This window comes from Nyctereutes procyonoides, unplaced genomic scaffold (genome assembly GCF_905146905.1).
Source record: "Nyctereutes procyonoides isolate TBG_1078 unplaced genomic scaffold, NYPRO_anot_genome, whole genome shotgun sequence".
NCBI lineage: Eukaryota > Metazoa > Chordata > Mammalia > Carnivora > Canidae > Nyctereutes > Nyctereutes procyonoides.
In genome coordinates, this window is record NW_026575135.1 from 9,412,317 (window position 1) to 9,432,397 (window position 20,081).

General features: G+C 45.8%; 2 protein-coding genes across 7 annotated transcripts in view; both read right to left on the bottom strand.

Annotated features, from left to right (window-relative positions):
- The window catches only part of PALM2AKAP2 (PALM2 and AKAP2 fusion), a 335,810-nt gene that overhangs the window by 218,385 nt on the left and 97,344 nt on the right, over nucleotides 1-20,081 (bottom strand). The window lies entirely within an intron of this gene.
- On the bottom strand, nucleotides 14,213-14,479 carry LOC129494745 (ATP synthase subunit f, mitochondrial-like). Its single transcript, XM_055301744.1, has one exon. It carries the CDS (start codon nucleotides 14,477-14,479, stop codon nucleotides 14,213-14,215), a length of 267 nt encoding a protein of 88 aa, XP_055157719.1.

A 20,081-nucleotide genomic window follows, 5' to 3' on the forward strand; every position in this document is an offset into this window, starting at 1 on the left:
CCTCTGCTTCGCCTTGAACCCTCTTACTTAAGGAGCCAATAAATGTCTCCTTGGTGCAGGTGCCTCTCAGTTGAATCTAACAGACTACAGACTGATACGAACTGGGTCTCCAGGAGTCGGACTGCTTCGAGAGGGCTTTGCCTGTAAACCGAGGTGTGCTTTGTATTTCTCTCTCCATCACTGGGGTGGTAATAATTAGAATACCAGTAATTCCAATATTGTTTTTGTTATGTATATTTTGCTTATATTCAACAACAATGGTAAGGATCAGGGGTTTTGACTGCTTACGGTGTGCCAGACACTCTTTCCAAGCGTTTTGCAAGCATTACAATACTTAGGCTTCCCGACAGCCTAAGAAGTAGGAATTCCTTAATTCCATTCTGCAGATGAAGGAAATGAGGTACAGAAAGGTCACTGACTTGCCCAGGGTCAAAAAAGATAACGTGGGGCCAGGATCTGGACCCCGGTGGTCTGGCTGGAGAACTGGCCTTCTTTGCCACTTCTTTCGACTGACTACCTCTATGACCACTTCCCTTTTATGCCCTCATTTCCTGAAGAATGCATAATGTGACATAATGTATTTTTCATGCCCACAGAAGGTCAGGGCTAGGAGTGGAAGCTAATCTAATTGCTTCTCAGAAACATGAAGCCCCTGAGTTGTACTCTCCTCAACAGTCATCCTACCTCGGTCTGAAATCCTCCATGCACGGAGAGCTCACCACCTCTAAAGGCAGCGCATTCCCTCTTCCAGCAGTGCTGACCTTTGGATCAGATTGGTTAGATTTAGGCGACATCCATTTCCCTGTAGTTTTCGCTGTCTGAGCTCTCTCATTTGGAAGTGTAGACGTCAAGTTCAGTAAACACCATGACTTGCAGGGGCTCCATTCTGAGAAATGGAAGGACCCAGGCAAATGGAACTTGCCACCCAGTGGGGGGGGGGGGCAGCGATGATTTGAATTGGGGCCCAGGAGTGGAGAGGGTGGTTGTGGGGGGAGTAGACCAGTGAGGTAGGAAGAGGAAGGGGGACTTCTGGGCTTCCCCACGGAGGAAGAGAGCACTGAGTCAACTGAGGCAAGAAGAGCAGTAATGATCACAAGTGTATTTCTGAACAAGCTTGAGCCAGTGTGGAGGAGTGAACCTCTACAATTTCCCTCTCCATTGAGAAACCGGAGCTAGGGTCGCACACACACACCGTGAAAGGCCAAACATGGGTGCTCGGTTGCCATGCGTCTGAGTCTCAGTAAGTTCTCTCAGAATCACAGGAGACGCTGGCAGATGGCCGAGCTGCTGAATTTAGACCTGGTCTCTTCTCTGGAACTAGCTGAGCAGTCAAGTGGGGCTCCTGTCTGGCCAACCCGCCAAAACAAGAACCTCAAGAAGAATGTTTGTGTTCGGAGGGGAGGAGAGCTGCCCACATCTTTGTATACCCGGCACAAGGAAACATGTAATCGAGACTGTGAGTTGTTTACCGGTTTCCATCCTCCTTTCTCGCACAGCAATGTGATCCCTAACGTCCAGCTAGGCATGTGGCCACACAGTATAATGACCACATTCTTCAGCCTCGTTTGTAGCCGTGTACAGCACAGTCTGGCCAAAGAGGTGTAAGCGAAAGCCCTGTAGAACAGATTCTAGAACCTTCTTTACCTCGTTCTTCATCATTTGGCCTGAAGTACACATGTGCGCAGGTGGAGCTCTACCTACCATCTTGAATTCTGAGGAGAGGGATCAACTGAAAGAAGCCCTGGGTCTCTGAGGAATTCACTGGCCGCCAGACAGCTCTTGACACCTACCTGTGGATTTTTACTGGAGGGAGAAGTAAACATCTTGTTTAAGTCACTGTTATTGTGGGTCTCTTCACCTGCATCCACAGGTAATCCTACTTATTACACGACACTTAGCACATATGGTTGAATTTGAATGAAATGCTCTTCTAAGTGTGCTGAGGATGTGGGGCCAGAGGCAATCACAGCCCAGAGCCTCATTAATGACTCAGCAGCAGCAAAAGTGAGTAATCACAAAGTTTGGAATTCATGATTGCCAATCAACTCTTGTAAATGGGACTTGGCTGAAGCTGTGCTTGACCAACCCCCTACCTCAAATCTCTGCCCCATCCAAAGTCTCAGCAGGAAGTTCCTGCATTTTTTTTTGCTCAATGCTAATCACCCATGTCTTAGCATCTCTTTGGTGTGCTAGGACTGTGATGTTTGTGTCAGTCTGAGTCCCAGAGCCTTTGGCAGCTGAATTAACAGGAGAAAGAGGCAAGTCAGTGCTGTGTGTGTACACTTGAAACACCCTTCCAGCTGAGCTAGTCGCCTGGACACATAAGACTTAACAATATGGTGCTGATGTGGCGCCTGGGTGGCTCAGCGGTTGAGCGTCTGCCTTTGGCTCAGGGTGTGATCCTGGGGTCCTTGGATAAGTCCCACATTGGGCTCCCCCTCTGCCTATGTCTCTGCCTCTCTCTGTGTGTCTCTCATGAATAAATAAATAAAATCTTAAAAAAAAAAAAACAATATGGCGCTAGTTAATGACAATGCAGTTGCAGTTACATGGTGGGAGCAAAAGACACATCCACATCCAGTTCAGAAGTGAGTGTGGTGAGTTCAGTAGTGAGTGTGGTGAGAGGCTAAGGGGGCCAGCAGCTGTGAATTGTGCCTGCCCTGGATCCCCACCACTTTCCCTTTGGGAACAATATCCAGCTCCTCCACAATTCCTCTGGAGTTCCTTGTGGATTTGGTGAAACCACTCACTGATGAGAGGGCCCCACTTCCTTAGCCACAGAAAAGAAATATAACTAAGGTTGCCTGAACTCTTGCCCAGACTGCATCTTGAGAGGAATGACCCCAGAATGGAGACTCATCAAGGGTGAGTCACTCCCACAGCAATTCTGGAGTGGCCCGTTAGTTCCTGCTTCCAGGGTCCTTAGTTCTGCCTGAGGCCTGATCATCTGACCCCTCCTCCATCCTTATAAAATTTAGCCTCTCTTTCTCTCTCTCTCTCTCTCTCTCTCTCTCTCCCCTCACCCTCCCCTTCTCTCTCTACCCTGTCCCTCTCAATACCTCAATCCCTCCCTGTTTCTATATCCTAGGTAGAGCATTGGGAAGAACACTGTTTGTTTTCACACAACTAGAAGCTACAAAATTCCTTTTCCATATTTCAGGAAGACACTGCATTTGTTTCTATGGCACTCCCCAAATATTTTTCATTTGTGACTCAATTTGTAAGGAAACAGCTTCCTCTTACTTAGATGAGCGTATCTGGAATCACCCCAGATCGTTTGGTATGTTACTGTGAAAAAAGGTTAACAGCCCTTAAATAAACAAAGGATTTCCACCTCTCCTTAGAACAGAACAGGACCTTCCTTGACTGCAAGGTGTCAGTGGAAACTCAAGCCCATTTCATTTTTTTTTTTCCATGTCATCACTAAGTTTTATGGCAGAGAGGAGAATGGTCCCATATCCTTTCCCTTATCCTTGAAAAGCTCCTGGTGGCTTTCCATCACCTCCTTCCTGGACCCAAGCTTCTTAGGCTGGAAGTTCACACCCTCTCTGCTTTGCTCGAACCCCTCCCCGGCCTTCTGCCCTCCCCTGTGTTCCAAGAACAGAGAGTACGCTGCCCTGTGAAAAAGCCAAGGATGACTCCCTACTCTCAACCCCATCTAACACACACTAACAGTCAAAACCCAACCCAAATCCTATCTTTTTAGTAATGTTTCCCTTAAGGCCCTTCAACCAGATGTGTTCACTCCTCTCCGTAGCGTTTCTAGCCCTGTTAGGTACTCGGTATACACCACCTGATATGAATGTTAAAAGGTTACCCTACCCCACCTGGTTTTGCTACTTCCCCTCTCCAAATATACTAATTTGTATACTCATTGAGAAAACAAATTAATATTAGATTGACCTATTATATCTTTTATAAAAAAATTATTTATTTATTCATGAGAGACACACAGAGAGAGAGAGAGGCAGAGACACAGGCAGAGGGAGAAGGAAGCAGGCTCCATGCAGGAAGCCCGATGCGGGACTCGATCCTGGAACTCCAGGATCACGCCCTGGGCCAAAGGCAGGCGCTAAACCACTGAGCCATACAGGGATCCCCTGATTTATTATATGTTGATCTAAGTATACAGCTGGGACCTATGAACACTTTTCATTACTGATATTGGTGCAACCAAACCAAATCTAATTGCAAATAAATATGAATGCAACTTTGGGATGCCTGAGTGGTTCAGTGGTGCCCTTGCTTCAGGGTGTGATCCCGGAGTCTTGGGATCGAGTCCCACATCGGGTTCCTCGAAGTGAGCCTGCTTCTCCCTCAGCCTGTGTCTCTCATGAATAGATAAATAAAATATTTAAAAATATATGTATAAATGCAAATTTCTCCCTCCCTAAGTTTTCCTTCACCCACAGAGGCCAGCCTATCTCTCCTTCTCTTGGGTGTTGATTCCACCTGGAATCACGTGGCTCACACCATCAGAATCTGTGCAAGTTAAAAAAAAAAAAAAGAAAAGAATCTGTGCAAGTTGATTTCTGCTACAGGAAATCATTTCCAACCTTGTGCTGAGCATTGATTTCTTGGGTGTGATTCTTGTTTGAGCCTGTTTCATCAGACATAAAGAGTTTTGATTACATGACAGTGAGATGAATCTCTTTTCAAAGTAACACACTTCTCAGTGGCGTAAACCCTTTCCTGCCCAAGAAATGTCCCTTTTTGTAGGAAGACAAAAAGTCTCATCCAGCCTTCTCACCTCCCAACTCTGACTCAGAGACTCTCCTGCTCAAAGCCAGTGGCTCTACATGTGCACCTGACCCCGCACATTCCTCTGGGATGGCACTCCATCAATTATCCCCTCCCCCGAGAGCTTCCACCTCTCCCCAGATGCCTCCTTTTCCTTTAGTCCCTAAGCAAAAATAAATTCTCTCACATTAAAAATAGGTGAACTTCTTACGACCCTGCATCCTGTTTGAGTTACTACCGAATCTCTCTCCCAGACTCCCCCAGCAGCGCTCCCCTCTGGCTGCTTCAACATCCTCATATCCCAGCCACCCTCCAACTTACTTCCCCTTCTGCCCATGTCACTCTGTTGCATCTGGTCTCCTTCAGGTCCCTGACATCCTAAATGCTGAGTCTAATGGATACTCTTCAGGGTGAATCTATTGACTTCTCCATTTTTTAAAACACGGTGGACCACTGCTCTTCCCCTTCAGAGGCCATGGCACCGGATTCCCCATATGGGTTCCTCTTCTACCCTCCTTTATTAAATGTTCATTGGGCTCACTTTCCTCGCTACACATTTTATCCTTGGCTAATCACATCAAGTCTCACGATTTAATTCCCACGACGTGCTGACATCTACCTCAGCAACACCCTTGAGCCTCTCTCCTAGACCCCAGCCTCTGTATACGGTTGCATGCCCTGTGTCTCCATGTGGATAGTCCACAGCTACCCCAACCCAACATATGCAGGACCAACTCCTCTCTCTCCAAAAAGGTGCTGCTCCCTCTGGCATTCTTTACCTCCATTCCTGGTACCACCGCCAATCCATTCTACTTAAGATAGAAACCTGGATGTTATCCTGGCCTCTGACTTGCCCCTCTCTGCTAACACCACGCATGTATATGAGCCACTAAGTCCTGCCACTTTGTTTCACAAATCTCTCATCTCCTCCTCCTTAGCCCTGTGAGAGCACCCTCCTTTCCCCTAAATGCTTACAGCAACCTTCCCATCAATCTCTTTGCATCTACCCTGCCCTATCACCCTCAAATCCAGAATGTGTGTGGACACACCACACTTGCATTCCCCTGCTGGCAACCCCTCGCAGGCTCCCTGCTATAAGTTCCTTAGCCTACATATTCCCGGCCTCCCATGTATCTCCAGGAACATGACTTTCTAGAAGATCCCTGCACACAGGGTGCTCTTCCTTGCCTCAGTGCCTTTGCTCCTACCACCATCTGTCCGAATGGCACTTGTTCTCCCTCTTTTCCTTCCCCTGGGTAATTACTGCTCATTAAGCGTCTGCTTGGGTATCATCTCTTTCTGGAAGCCTTCCCTGATACCTTTCCCACGAAGGTGTCCTTCCTCTTTGCTGCCTTATCCTGTGGACATATTTCTATCACCAATTTTCTCCTATTATATTTTAATCACTTATTTATAGATTTGAGGTTCCTTTCCCAACTTCCTTTTGCAAACCCCTTGAGGATAATGATCACCTCTTCTTTAGCTTTCTGTGAGTATGGCTTCTAGCATCTAGCTCATTTATATCTAGCAAGGAACGTGGCTCAGGGTAAGTTCTCAAGAAATGCTGGTTGAGGAAATACACATTTCAGTGAATGTGCAAACTGTTTCTCAACTGGCAGCAGTCTCAAGGCAGACCCTTTGGCTCAATGCCTTCTGCCAAAAATGATTCTCAAAAGAACAAATTCAAATTAATGGCTAGACTTAGTAAAAAGAACTGATTGAGAAGCACCTTGTCTTATTTGCTTTCTCTAGATAAGAAAATGCACATTATGTTTTCTAGGCTTTTCACTCACTTCCCCAAATATGTCAAATACATAATTTCACTTCACCCCAGGGGTGTGTGTGTGTGTGTGTGTGTGTGCACATGCGTGTGTGTGCATGTGTGCCCTCATGTGCATGTGTAATGTACTCTTCTTATTCACTCTGGGGCTCACCTATGTAAAACTATAGGTAGAAGACACACAGCTTTGCAGGAATTGGGCCTGAATGATGGAGAGTCTGAGCATCAACTTTGTTTCACCCTGTGATTCTCTTTGGGTTTGCCCTTCGTGCAGGAAGCATCTGGGCTTTCATATCTGATTGTGAAAATTGTTTATGTGGCACATTCCTCCCATCCAGATCCCTGTTTACACATTGTTTGTGTCTAAATCCAGCACTCTGTGATAGTTTTCCTGCTGAGTTAGAGTTCCCCATTAGCCCCTGAGTGTGTGTGTGTGTGTGTGTGTGTGTGTGTGTGTACATGTATGTATCCACATGGCATCGGCCACAGCTTTTATAAATGCCCAGACTGGGGATAATCAACACATTTTTGCCTATTGTCTGTATTGGAGATTACTCTGAGGAGACTGATGGAGCTTTCAAGATCCTTGAGTCAGCATCTTAATGAGTCATTCCTCAGAAACAGTTATTTAATGTGCCAACAGTAGTAGTGGTAAAAATAGCTATTTATTGGGTATTTAGCATGAGCTGGGCAATGTGCTAAGTTGTTTGTAAGCTTCATTCAAGTCTCTGCAATCTGTGTAGTAGCTATTACTATAAATCCACACTTGACTGATGATGTATGGGAGGTTCAGAAACTTGCGGCCCGTCACTAGTAAGAGGCAGAGCTGTGACCCCAACTTAGGTCTGTCTGTTACTGGAGCCTTGGATATTAGGCTGCCCTGGGCTGCCTCCTTCCAAGAGCAAATAAAACTGTTCCTAGTCCAAAGGTTTTCATATTTCCCCTTTCGGGTGTAGAATTTTCTTTTCCAATATCTTGATCAAAGAGATCTGCCCTGGTTGAGGCCTGACTGGACTGGGAGCTGGGAGCCCCTCCTGCTTCTCCTACCCCCTCCTTGCCTCAACTGGGCCTTTCCACAGAACAGAACATGATTTGGAAACCACTGCTCCACGAGAGTAGAAAGGGTATCACTATGCCCTTTCTGTATGACTACGTATGACGGTGTATGTCTATGGCCCCCACAAGTGCCTACAAGAGTGCTTTGTACACAGCCAGTGCTCGATCAATGTCTACCACAGGAATGTGATTCTAAAAGGGAGCATTCCTGCCTACAGCCACCTACAGTCTGAGTTTCCATGAACTGCCTGACAGACCAGCAAAGGACAGAAAGCACCTCTGGCCTTTGAGCCTTAGAGGAGAGAATGCCATCATCTGGAAGATATAGGTGACAGTTGAATTGTGCCTAAAGTGGCGTCTCAAAAGGAGGTTGGCCCAGGAAGCTGTGGCAGGGGCTCAGACACTTGGCAAATCCAAAAGGTCTTCCTACAGGGACCTTCCTCTTACTTTTTTTTTTTTTTTTTGTAACCATGTTTTCCATGCTTGATATTACCAGGTGACAGCTCCTCCTCGGTGGAGAAATTTGTCATCCCACTGGGATAATTCCAAAGTTATTCTAAGAGTTCCTGCTCAGAACAAATCAAGCCAATCAGGAAGCTCCTCCATATGGGCTGAGCCCAATGATTGTTTCCCACTTGCACACTTCCTGCCATTGTTCTCCAGCATGTTCTCAGACACACAGCCACTGAACCTTGCCCCTTCCTCTCAGGAGCCAACGGCCACAGACATGGCTATGGGTTGAGGTGTATGAGACTCTGAGATCAGGCACCTGGTCAGGAGAAAAGGGTCTGAAATCAAAATAGGGGTGGTTGCTGGCTAGAGCAGAAAGCACAGCGTTTGGGTCTCTTTGGCCTTCGAAGGGAGGTATGAAATATTCTGGATTGTTCATTCATTGCTTATCAAGCACGTGTTGCATTAGGTGCAGTGATGGTTGCCTAGTCTCTACATTTAAAAAAAACTCATCATCTGATGGGGAGGCACATGTATGAACAATTACAAAGCAGAGCTCAGCAGAGCTCAAACTGAAGGCACAAGAGTGTGGAAATGCAAAGAAGAAAGCCTGACTGCTGAGGGACTGGGGAGGGCAGGATTTCAGGGGTTTGGAACATTTCAGTGGGACCTTGAGGGATGAGAAAAAGTCTCAAGGCAGAGAGGTGTTTAGAAGGCATTTCAGGCTAAGGCAATAGCATGGACAAAGGAGCTCGATGTGCCAGGAGAGTTCAAGCAAGTGAGTGAAGACCTTTGTCAGACAGGACGACTCCAAGTGTGCTCATGATGGGAAGAGGGTGACCGAGAGGGTCGGTCCAGGGTGAGATGGCACTTGAATGCTACCTCTGGGGTTGAGATTTGATCCTAAAGGCAATAGGAAGCCACTTAAGCTTCTTGTCTATTTGTGCCTTGATCAGCTATGTTCTGGAAAGTTCACTGTGGCAGCTGTATGAGAATGGATGTGGGTGTGTAGAAGAGGTGCAGAATGAAAGCATGAAGGCCAATTAGGAGTTGTCCAGGTAAGAGATGGGGAGATCTACCGTGGGGAGCAAAAAGGGGCTCCATTTATTGACGTTTATATTCCAATGACATCAAGGTCTTTCTAAATTAATCTTTTGGCACTGGCGTGACCCCACAGGCTGGGCTGAAACCAATGAGCACACTAAATTGTGAAGCCACGCCCCATTGTAGACTGTGGTAATCCAGTGGCTAGAGTCTGCATGGGTTAGTGAGACTCAGGCCTTTACCTTCCGGCCCACCTCTCTCTCAGCCACTTCACTGAGACTGCAAAACTATTACAGGTATCAGAGGGCTCCTCTTGGAGAGAGGGACGAAATACAACCAAAGCCAGCCATTTCTGTTCCCTTTGATGGTCTGTGGTTCTGTGTTGTCCAGGAAATGAATTTGAACCCAGAGGCCCCAATTTAAGAAGTTCCAAGGATTGAAATGGTCTCAAAACCAGGAGTTCCTACAAGGGAAACCAGCCGGATTAGCTGCATCACTGCCCCCACATGGCTGCAGCAGGAAAGGGCTCAGAGTAACAGATTATCAGATCCTCAGGGGTCTGGGCAAATGATGCTGAGGTTTCCCCTCTTCCTTATGGCAGAGAGGCTGAGTCAACACTGAACACTCCTCCTTGAGCATCCTGCGTGGCTTGCAGGTACAAAGTGGTTCTGCGCTACTGGTTTCCCTTGGCACATTGACAAGAGTCCCTCTGGCGCTCCCCCCCCACCCCCCATCGTTTTCCTTTCTTACAATACAGATATTCTGTCCAAAATGCCATCAAGACGGCTTCTGGGGCCCTCTTACGAAGGGCACAGAAGGTTCTGAGGCAGAAACAGCTACATCCCCCATCTCTGGTTCATGCATGCCCCCTGCTGCCCTAGAAGCTGTGCAGGTAAGGATGGAAGGGCCTCGGTGCATCACGAGCTCATGAGCTCTAAGAAACCTGGTTTAAGGCTGCTGTGTGGGCCAATGTCCCAAGGAGGCCCTACAGAAGTAAACAAAGTCAGGCACCCCACATTTATTATGGGGTTTTGCGACAAAAACTTGAGGAACTAAAAATAAGATAACAAATATTCTCTCCAATGAACTTCATCCCTGTAGACTCATCAGCCCTCCTTCTGTTTTACAACAGTTAGTGTATTAAGAAGTCGAATGAGGGACGCCTGGGTGGCTCAGCAGTTGAGCATCCGCCTTTGGCTCAGGGCGTAGTCCTGGTCTGGGGATTGAGTCCCCCAACAGGCTCCCTGCGTGGAGCCTGCTTCTCCCTCTGCCTGTGTCTCTGCCCCTCTCTCTCTCCGTGTCTCTCATGAATAAATAAATTTTAAAAATCTTTAAAAAAAATGAAGTCGAGTAAGAGTGATGTCTATTGCTGGGTTTTCCAATCCAGGAGGAAAACAGAATTTTCCTTACACCAAGAGCCTGCCAATGAGCCCCTCCAGATATAAAATGATTCATGTGTAGGGATCAAAGCCTGGGTCTCGGACAGCATTACTTAAGCCAAATTGGAGAAACTCTTAGATGCAACACGAAAGTGGCTTGCCTCAGGCCCAAAGAAGGCCCTTTACAATTTATCCAGAGGCTTGTAGCTGAAGCCTTCTGTCAGAGAGATGATCTGACTGGCCACTTGAAGTGGAAACTCTTGGATACGGAAACAAAACATCGTGTTCCAAAATAATGATTTAAGAAACCCATCTGCCTCTTGCTGGTGGTGTGGCTCATGCAGAAGTGGCGCTGGCCATGTTCCTATTCCGCTGGGGTCCCACCTCTGCAGTTCTCCTACCATTGTCTCTTATTTCTGGATCCCGAGGCTAAGGGAGAGTTACCTGCCAAAAGCACTGGGAAACCACATTGCAATGCTCAAGTCTAACAGTTCAAGGCGGACCAAGTTTGTCGTTGAAATAGCACGGGCACCTGGGTGTGGGAGACCTCAAAATAAATACTTTTTGTGGAATGAGTGAAGGACCACCCACCTCCTGGGTACATAAGAGAGTTCTACATCCCCACCAAACCCCAAATATCCCCATATTAACAGCAGGAGACATCTGTGTAATACACAAAGTCCTTTCATAGCAATTAGAGATTGTTTTCTATGTTTTCGATAAGAAAATCGAGAGGAAGGGAAAAAGAGAAATCAGAATCCTGACGTCTTTCATGCCACAACTGGATTTCTGCTAAGTCCCTCCTGATTGTTTTAGACCAGTGGGAAGCAGAAGGACATAGGGCAAATGAGCCAGGACAGGAGGTTGATGGGCCTGGCAATTACTGGTTGAAATACAGAGTGAGCTCCTCACTTTTCATAGTGTCGGTTCCCTTGTCTATCGGATGGTTATAATGATGTGAACAGAAGAGCTATTTCCAAGCTATGAAATAAAATAAGCTAATATTTAAAAGATCTCAGAACACTTTCTGCCAGGGAGTAAGTACATGATTTAATGTTTGTTTTTGCTTTCTCTTCCAATGCTTTTTTTTTTTTTAATTTTTTTTTTAAATTTATGATAGTCACACAGAATGAGAGAGGGAGGCAGAGACATAGGCAGAGGGAGAAGCAGGCTTCATGCACTGGGAGCCCGACGTGGGATTCGATCCCGGGTCTCCAGGATCGCGCCCTGGGCCAAAGGCAGGCGCCAAACCGCTGCGCCACCCAGGGATCCCAATGCTTTTTTTTTTAAATTGAACTTAAAGACTATTTTGTTTTACACTGTATGTATTACTTTAGACGAACCAAAACATACTATTTAATAGAATAGATTCAAATCCAACATCTTAGTCACACAGTTTATGACCCAGAGCATTTAAAAAAAACACCAACTTTCCAGAGAATGTAAGTTCTATCATTTGAATGTTAAAAGGAAAACTAATGAATCGGTTATCAGCTTCAAAGATGATGAAAGTAAAGATTGTGTGTGTGTATGTGTGTGTACACGTTTAGAAGAAAAAAAAAAAAGAAAGAAAAACACCAGAAAATCTACTCCAAGGTCTCTATGTGATAAAGGCTGATGCGTACATGGGGGGCCATCTAGTGGCAGGTAATAGTCACACTCCACAAACTAAGGTTGTATGTTTGGGACTTTTAGATAAAGCTCCTAGGAGCAAATTGCTGCCATTCTGTAGATTTGGTACTGTGTGGCTACTTAGGAATAGAAGTCTCAGTCTATCACCCCCTCCCAATACAGTGTCCTCCCTTCCACGGAAGGCCAGTCCTTGTGCAAACACAGACCCCAAGGCCCATGGATCTTCTCGCTTCTGCAAAGCAGCAGTGAGGCCCTGCCAGGCAGGCTCCCTCCCTGAGGCTGTCCTAGCACATTTTCCCAGATCTGTTTGTCCTGGACCTTCCCTTAGGGAATTACAGTACTTCCCTTTAAGGAGCACCTTTTTACCTATACATCTGGTAACCCAGTGACCAGGGCCAGGAATGATACTTATCCATGAGATCAAGCACAAGAAAGGGTTCATGAAGTCTGTGAAGTTCCAAGTATAGAGGCTGAGCCTTAGTCAATTCAGGAACCCCAAAGCCCAACAGGACCTGGAAAAGGAGACCCTGGCTCCCTGTGGAATTGAGTGGGGGCCTACTCCCCCAGTTCTTCTCTCATTTGGGTCAGGTTAAGGGTAAGGGGATAGCTGTGTTCCCTTTTGGACAGGGAGTTCCACCCAGAGATAACTGGTTATATGCATCCTGAATTTTCAAGTCCAGCTAGGGCCCAGGGCACAGTGAGTATCTGAGGAGAGACAATCAGACTCTGTGATGAGGTCGTGGGGCCTTTACTCTGAGTGCTGTCTGAATAGTGGCTGAGCAGCTGGACTCGTTTATAGGTGCACCCCACCTATACATGAATTAACCTTGGTGGAATCAATGTACATAAAAAATTTAAATGATGACTTATCCCACTTAACAAAGGACTACAAGCAGGACTATACCTGGGGGTATCCAACTACTTTACTGCATTAGAATGATAATTTAGGGACGACTGGGTGGCTCAGTGGTTGAGCATCTGCCTTTGGCTCAGGTCATGATCCTGGGGTCCTGGGATCGAGTCCCGCATCTGGCTCCCCACAAGGAGCCTGCTTCTCCCTCTGCCTGTGTCTCCGCCTCTCTCTGTGTATCTCTCAAGAATGAATAAAGATCTTTAAAATAAATAAATACATAAAATGGTAATTTACTACACGGTTTTTCCAGGAGCCAGTGCCAAGCAATATGAGGTGTGGCTGAACCGACTTCATAAGGGAAGATGCTACTGTTCTGACGACACCCCTCCCATCATGAGTCTGCCTCTGGCTAAGAGGGAAACAGGATCCACAGAGGACAAACTCTGGGCTGTAAGACGAGAAAGACAAAAGGACTCCAGCAGGAACTGGGAACCCAATACGTGGCCAACATATATTACATATATTTACTGTATTAACTAAGTTAAGCCTCGCAGCCACCAAATGAGATACCTGCTATTGAGTCCTGCTTTACAGATGGGTTAGAGAGTGTGCCCAAGGTCCCAGGCAACTAATGAGGTGCAGAGCTGAGATTCAGACCAACGTCAGCGGAAGCTGAAGAACATAGCCTTTTCACTGCTTCCATTATAAACCCCTCCTCAGCCTTTGGAACCCGGGAAGGAAGAGGAACCCCTCATTAGAACCCCCAGTAGAACTTTATCCAGGCCTAAGCTATTGTTGAGACTAAAAAAGAAAAAAAAAAAAGCACAGCTGAGCTGGTCTAGAAGTTGGAAGTTTTCCCTCACGGTGCAGCAGTGCCTCTCCCTGGGAAGTCTCTAGAACCCTGGCCAGCCTCTGCAATGCCTTCTCTGGTCCTATGAGTATGGATCATGGGAGTGTTGAGTGACCTGTTTTATTTGTGCTCTGTGTCCTGGTCCATCCTCTGTTGGTGGACTGTCTTCTTCTATCCTGCTCATTTCAACCTAAACTGGCCACTTGCCCAGTTGGTTCCCAGTCTACCCTTATCTATCCCTCTCTTTCTCTAGTCGCAGCACTGAGCCAGCATCCCAGTTTCACCACTGGGTTTTTTTTTTTTTTTTTTTTTTTTTACCAGTCAACTCTTATTGGATATTAATTGTGAATTAGGCAATGGAAGGATTCAAGAATGCCGGGCAAAAGTCATGGTCAGGAATGCCAAATGTGCTTCCACACTGGGCCCTCTCAGTGGTACCTGCGTAGCCGTTCGTGTTTGAGCTCCTTGTAAGGACGACAGTAGTTGAAAAGCACGTAAGCAGCCTGCACCATAGAAATCCCAGCAACACCCCCTTTCTTCACACTGATATACTTGTTGTAATACCGGTAGTAAACTCTTTGAGATGTTCCAGCAGTGCCCTTAGGGGTGAAATCCCGCATCTGTATCCAGCCTGGCAGCTCTCCTAGTTTCACCTCCATGAGCTTCTTTTCCTTCACTGGTACAGATGATGCCATCTTGGAGTCCTGGGTGTCCACTCTCCACCCCTGGGTTTATTATAACTCCCCTGCTCTGAAACTTCAATCATGCTCCACAGCTTCTAGAATAAATTCTAAATCCTTCAGCATTCAAAGCCCTCTGTGATCTGATTCCAACCTGCTATTCTAGTCTTTTCTGCAGAGCTGCTTCTATAGTTAGGTCTGTGACTATCCTGTCTTCAAAGAGATGGTAGGTCCTGTGCAGAAGGACCACCCATGACTGGCCATGTCTGGACCGTTGCTCTTGACAAAGAGAGTGACTCTGTGAGAGAAGCAACTGTTTACTGCCCTCCCTGTTTCCACACACCCTTCTCTTCCCAGGGAGGGACGACATACCAGAGATAGTGACAACCTCCAAATGGAGCCAGGCCCCCTTCAGCTGTTTACAACAGGTGGCCGAGCTGTGAAGAGCCAAATGAGCTTGGCCAAAACGGAGCGTCCATGACAACCAGCTGACCTTGCCAGTAAAGCTCCATGCCAGCAGGCCTGTGGCCACGGTCTCTAATGATTGTATCATCCAGTAGCTCAAGCCCAGCTCTAGAGCTGGGACCCGATGTGAGGGTTCAAGGGGCCAAGGTCCAACTGAGGTCAAGGAAGGGCCCCCATTTTCCAGTCTGCTTATATCTAATGATATCCATAAGCCTTTGCTCCACCTCAATGGCAGCGATTCAGTGAACATCCCAACCCAGCCTTCATAGCTTGTTTCCTACAAGCCTGGAATTTCCTTCTACTTAATTGGGACATATTAAATTTGACCTAGTATCTTTTGCTTTTGAGAAGTGGAACCATGACTGCTTTACAGCATTCAGATATTAAAGGTTCCGGGTTAGGACCATAATCTACTGTCTAGAGTCAAACTTAACTCTCTTTGGGTGATAAATATTTTTTTGGAATTTCTTATAATAAATGATGGGCCTCAAGACCAACAGAAACCTAAATCCAAAGCTTCAGGGGATCTCTGGATATCCAAAGTTAAGGGACTTAGAAGCGTTGTGCTCTATTATAACTGAGTGGATTATAAATCTCTTAAGGGTAGCACTTGTGTCACCTTCATTTGTCAATCTGTTAGTTCGGCTCCATCATAAACATTTGGTAAGTTTATTGAATGAATGCATCAGTCTTAGAAATCCTACTGAAATGAAAGCCCAAATCCTAAAGCCCTCAATGATCATTCTCTTCTTTGAACATCTATTATCTTGAGAACAGTTATGATGAATCCTAGCACCTTTCATATGCATATGCCACCCATCAGGCACCTAGATCGTTAAATTCATAAAAGCAGGGGAGAGGACTCTGCCCTTCTGTCTACAATTCCAACACCATACTGCTGCTAGGTATTATGCTCAATGAACATATATTTAATAATCTTGTTCCAAATGAATATTATGCCAACCACTTAGAGCAATCAGTTGTGAGCATGGATGTTTGCTCACAGGAGTACTTGTCCATACTTCTAGGTAAATGAAAGCCTTGGCAAGAAAATAGTCTCCTTCCTTTAGTTTATGTCATGATTACATGTCAATCAAAGTAAGAGAGACAAAGGCCCAAGCTGCAGTTGGAAATGCCTATGCAGAAAGAAATAATACTAGCACTTATACTCAGAGCAACTGTGGGTATGTCACTTTGCTACTTTCATTCTTTTCTTCCTCCTTCCAGTAAATATAAAATGAAGCCCTTTGTCCCAGGCAGCGCACTAGGATCTGTGAATACGAAAGTAAACACTACACTCTCTTCCCCTCCAGGAAGCCGAAGCTGGAGGAGGATAGAGCGAAAAAACAACTTCATGTGTGTTATGATACAGTAAGTTCTTGGTTAAATATGCCCATGGGGGCATTGGACCAGTGTTCAGGGTTCAGGGAAAGTAAAGTCTTAACTGAGGCCTGCGGGATCAGTAGGCATTAGCTAGGAGGAGCTGAAAAGTTCCTGGCAAATGGGACAGCACATACAAAGAACTTGACCCAGAGAGGGCTTGGCACCTCCAAGGAACTGCAGAGATCATTGGGGTGGCCAGCGATGCGAGGAAGAGGAGAGATAAGGCTGGAGAAGGAGACAGAGGCCATATCATAAATGGTTCTCTAAGCCATATTAAGGAGTTTGGACTTTATCTTACAGTCCAAGGGGAATGAGTGAAATCTTTTAATTGGAGAATGAAGCCATCAGATATAAATTCTGCAAGACATTTCTGGTGGCTTGGTGTTGTTTGGGTTAGAAGGACATAATGCCAGAGGAAGAGAGACTGGGTGAGGGGTATTGTAGCAATTCACATGACAGACAATGGTGACCTGGACTAGTGTCATGGCAGTGGGCACAGAAAAGAGGGGAAGGGTTCCAGAAATATTTGTGATATAAAATTACTGAATAGATACGGGGTCAAGAGGGGGAGAAGAACCAAGGATGGATGGGTTTTAGCCTTGGGTAACTGGGCGCACAGTGGTGCTTTTCAATGAAACAAAGAATCAAAGAGAGGAATAAATTTGAGAAAGTAAACAGTTCAATTATTGACATGTTGAGTTTTAGGTGTTTGGGGGAGATCCAAGGGAATACAGGCATGAGGTGGGTGGCTGTATGGATAGCTCAGGGGGAAAAAAGGTGGGATGAAAGAATGCATTTCAAAAGCCATGGGAACAGATGATACCACCAAGAAATGGCTGTTCCAAAGTCAGCTACACATTCCTAGGCTCTTTCACACTGATTGTCTTGTGTTTACCGAGACTCCTAAAATTTAATCTCTTGATGGATTTTTCAAAGGTACAATAATTCAACAAGTAATATTGAGTACCTCCTAATAAAGGAAATACTTATTGGTTTCTATGAATATGAACATAAACGAGTCCAGGCAAAAGATATTTCCAACAGATAATAAAAGCAGAACCATGAATTTAGCACTCGCCAGAGTATATCTTCAAATAGCACAGAAAGAGAGAACTTTTGAGATGCGCGTCCTCATCTCTAAAACAGTATGGAAAGAACACTTGGAGAACAGGAGGATGTATGCACCTTTGTGTGTATAGGTGAAGTTCTAGTTTTCCTTGGAATATTGGGAGCTTGACCTTGATATTTTGCTATGACCTGGGGCAGGTGTGAAGGATATAACTATTGCAAAGGAAAAAGGGTACCACTGCTTGTTGACCTCTTTGTTTAAATTCTCTTTTTTTAAAAGGTGTATCCATATAAACCCTTAGAGATAAGAGACAATCACAAATAGATTTCATAAGACATGTCAGTAAATTATATTTTATCCTATTGAATCACAATTTTTTTTGTTCATTAATGCAATTACCTATAATTTATTTGAATGCAAACTCCCATACTCCCATGATTAAAGGATATTTCATCTAAACAGTAAGTGGGCCCCTCTATACCCTCTGTCTTACTGAATGAGCTGGTAACACACAGTGGAATTTTGGTGAGAGATGAACAGTTTAAGCCACGAGAGTCACCTCTAAGATGGCAGTGTGGAATCATTCCCACTCCCCTTCCAAAGGAAGAAACCACAACTGTGTACCTCTACTTCTTTTTTACATTGAACAAAATAAGTATGATTTGGCACATAATTGAAAATCAAGTTAACCCCCCCCCCAACAAGTGGATCGTGAAAATACTTGGTCTGAGAATCATTCTAGTTGCTCGAAGCAAACACAGGCTTTGTCTGGGTCATGATCAATAACGCCGCTATCATCACTGCGAGATGCTATTTTGAGCATTTTACCTATGTTAACTCACTTGATCCTCACAATTCTCAGATATATGCTATGAATATTTCCATTTTAGAGATGAGGAAGTTGAGATACAAAATATTGGAATCCCTGGGTGGCTCAGTGGTTTAGCGCCTGCCTTTGGCCCAGGGCGTGATCCTGGAGATCCAGGAGTGAGTCCCACATCAGGCTCCCTGCATGGAGCCTGCTTCTCTCACTGCCTGTGTCTCTGCCTCTCTCTCTCTCTCTCTCTCTCTCTCTCTGTCTCTCACGAATAAATAAATAAAATCTTTTAAAAAAATTAAGTAACTAGTCCGAGGCCATCATAGGTGGGGAAGTGAAGGTTCAAAACCAGTGAGAATGTTTGCTACTGTCCCCACCCACACCACCCTGTCTCCTGTGGGGGAAGCCTGGGTGGCCCCAGTGCTCTGTGCTAAAAGGTTGAGTGGTGAATATTTATTTAAACCTTGTGCAAAATCCGCCCTGCCTGTTATTAGCATGGGGTTCACATCTAAGGAGTGGCAAAAAGAACTTGGAGCTAATTACTAAGTGAAGCAAAAGTTGGCTGGGGAAAATCCCAGTTAGGGCGTTTGAAAGCCCAGGAAATTATACCATCCGAAGAAAAGCCTGAGGAGATCTTAATAATGTCCTTTATCAGGCCTGCATCTGACTCCCTTAGACGTAGGACACACTTGGAACCTAAGTGCCAGCATCTTGAGATAGGAGGATGTCCCTTCCGGCTCCCCACCAGCAGGGCCTGGGCCTTGAGAAAGCCATACTTCCTCCCTGCCTGGCTGCAGTAATGCTCTTGAGGCCATGACCCCCTTTGCCAAAGGAAAAGCCACTCCACTGTAGAATCTCCCTTTCCTTCTTGAAAAATAGGAGAGAAGTGCATCACTCGGAAATGGTGTAAGTGAGGTCCTACCCGAAGGCAGAGGGCTGAACAAGCCAATTGCCAAGGGTCTCCCCCACGGCTCCACGTGGTTTCTTTAAACCATGGGGAGTCTTACAGGACGAAGAGCCAAGTATTACTCCTGCTTTCCCAGACCAAATCATCTCTCTGGGCCTCCTTTTATGGCCTGACAAAAATTCTTAGGATGTCCCCAAGGAGAGCAAATTTTATTGCTGCTTTTTTTTTTAAGATTTTATTTATTTATTCATAGACACACACAGAGAGACAGAGAGAGAGACAGAGAGAGAGAGAGAGAGAGAGAGAGAGGCAGAGACACAGGCAGAGGGAGAAGCAGGCTCCATGCAGGGAGCCCGATGTGGGACTCGATCCCCGGTCTCCAGGATCACACCCCAGGCCGCAGGCGGCGCTAAACTGCTGCACCACGAGGGCTGCCCTATTGATGCTCTTATTTACAGATTCTGCTGGAACATTAACTGATTTTCTCAAGATCACAAACCAAGACACCTGTGGGGCTAATATTAAAATGTCAATGTCTTAGATTCCCACCCTCTGCTTTAACAGAGCAGACCACAGCACCAGCAGATTACCCTGGATGGAAGGCCTGAGTCATGCTCATAATCCAGTTGCACCCAAGAAAACCCTATCATTCTGGGGTATTAATTTGGAATTTGTGATTCCTTGTTAGGGGCTAAATTTTGCTTTTGCGTTAGCCGCAGGAAAAAGAACGGCAGCTTTGAAAAAGCACTGGGGACCTGGGTTTAGTCCCAGTTCACTGGCTGGCTGGGTCATTCTGAGAGTCCTGTGGTCGGTCCTGGCATCGGGTTCTTCACCTTTAAGGTGAGAAGTGCAGGGGAGGGGCTAGTCCAAGGACTTTCCAAGTTCTTTACTAAACTTTAAGGTAAATGACGCACAAAGATGGCAATGGAAATATTTAAACATTTAGGCAAAAAATGTGGTTTGGAGGAACATCACC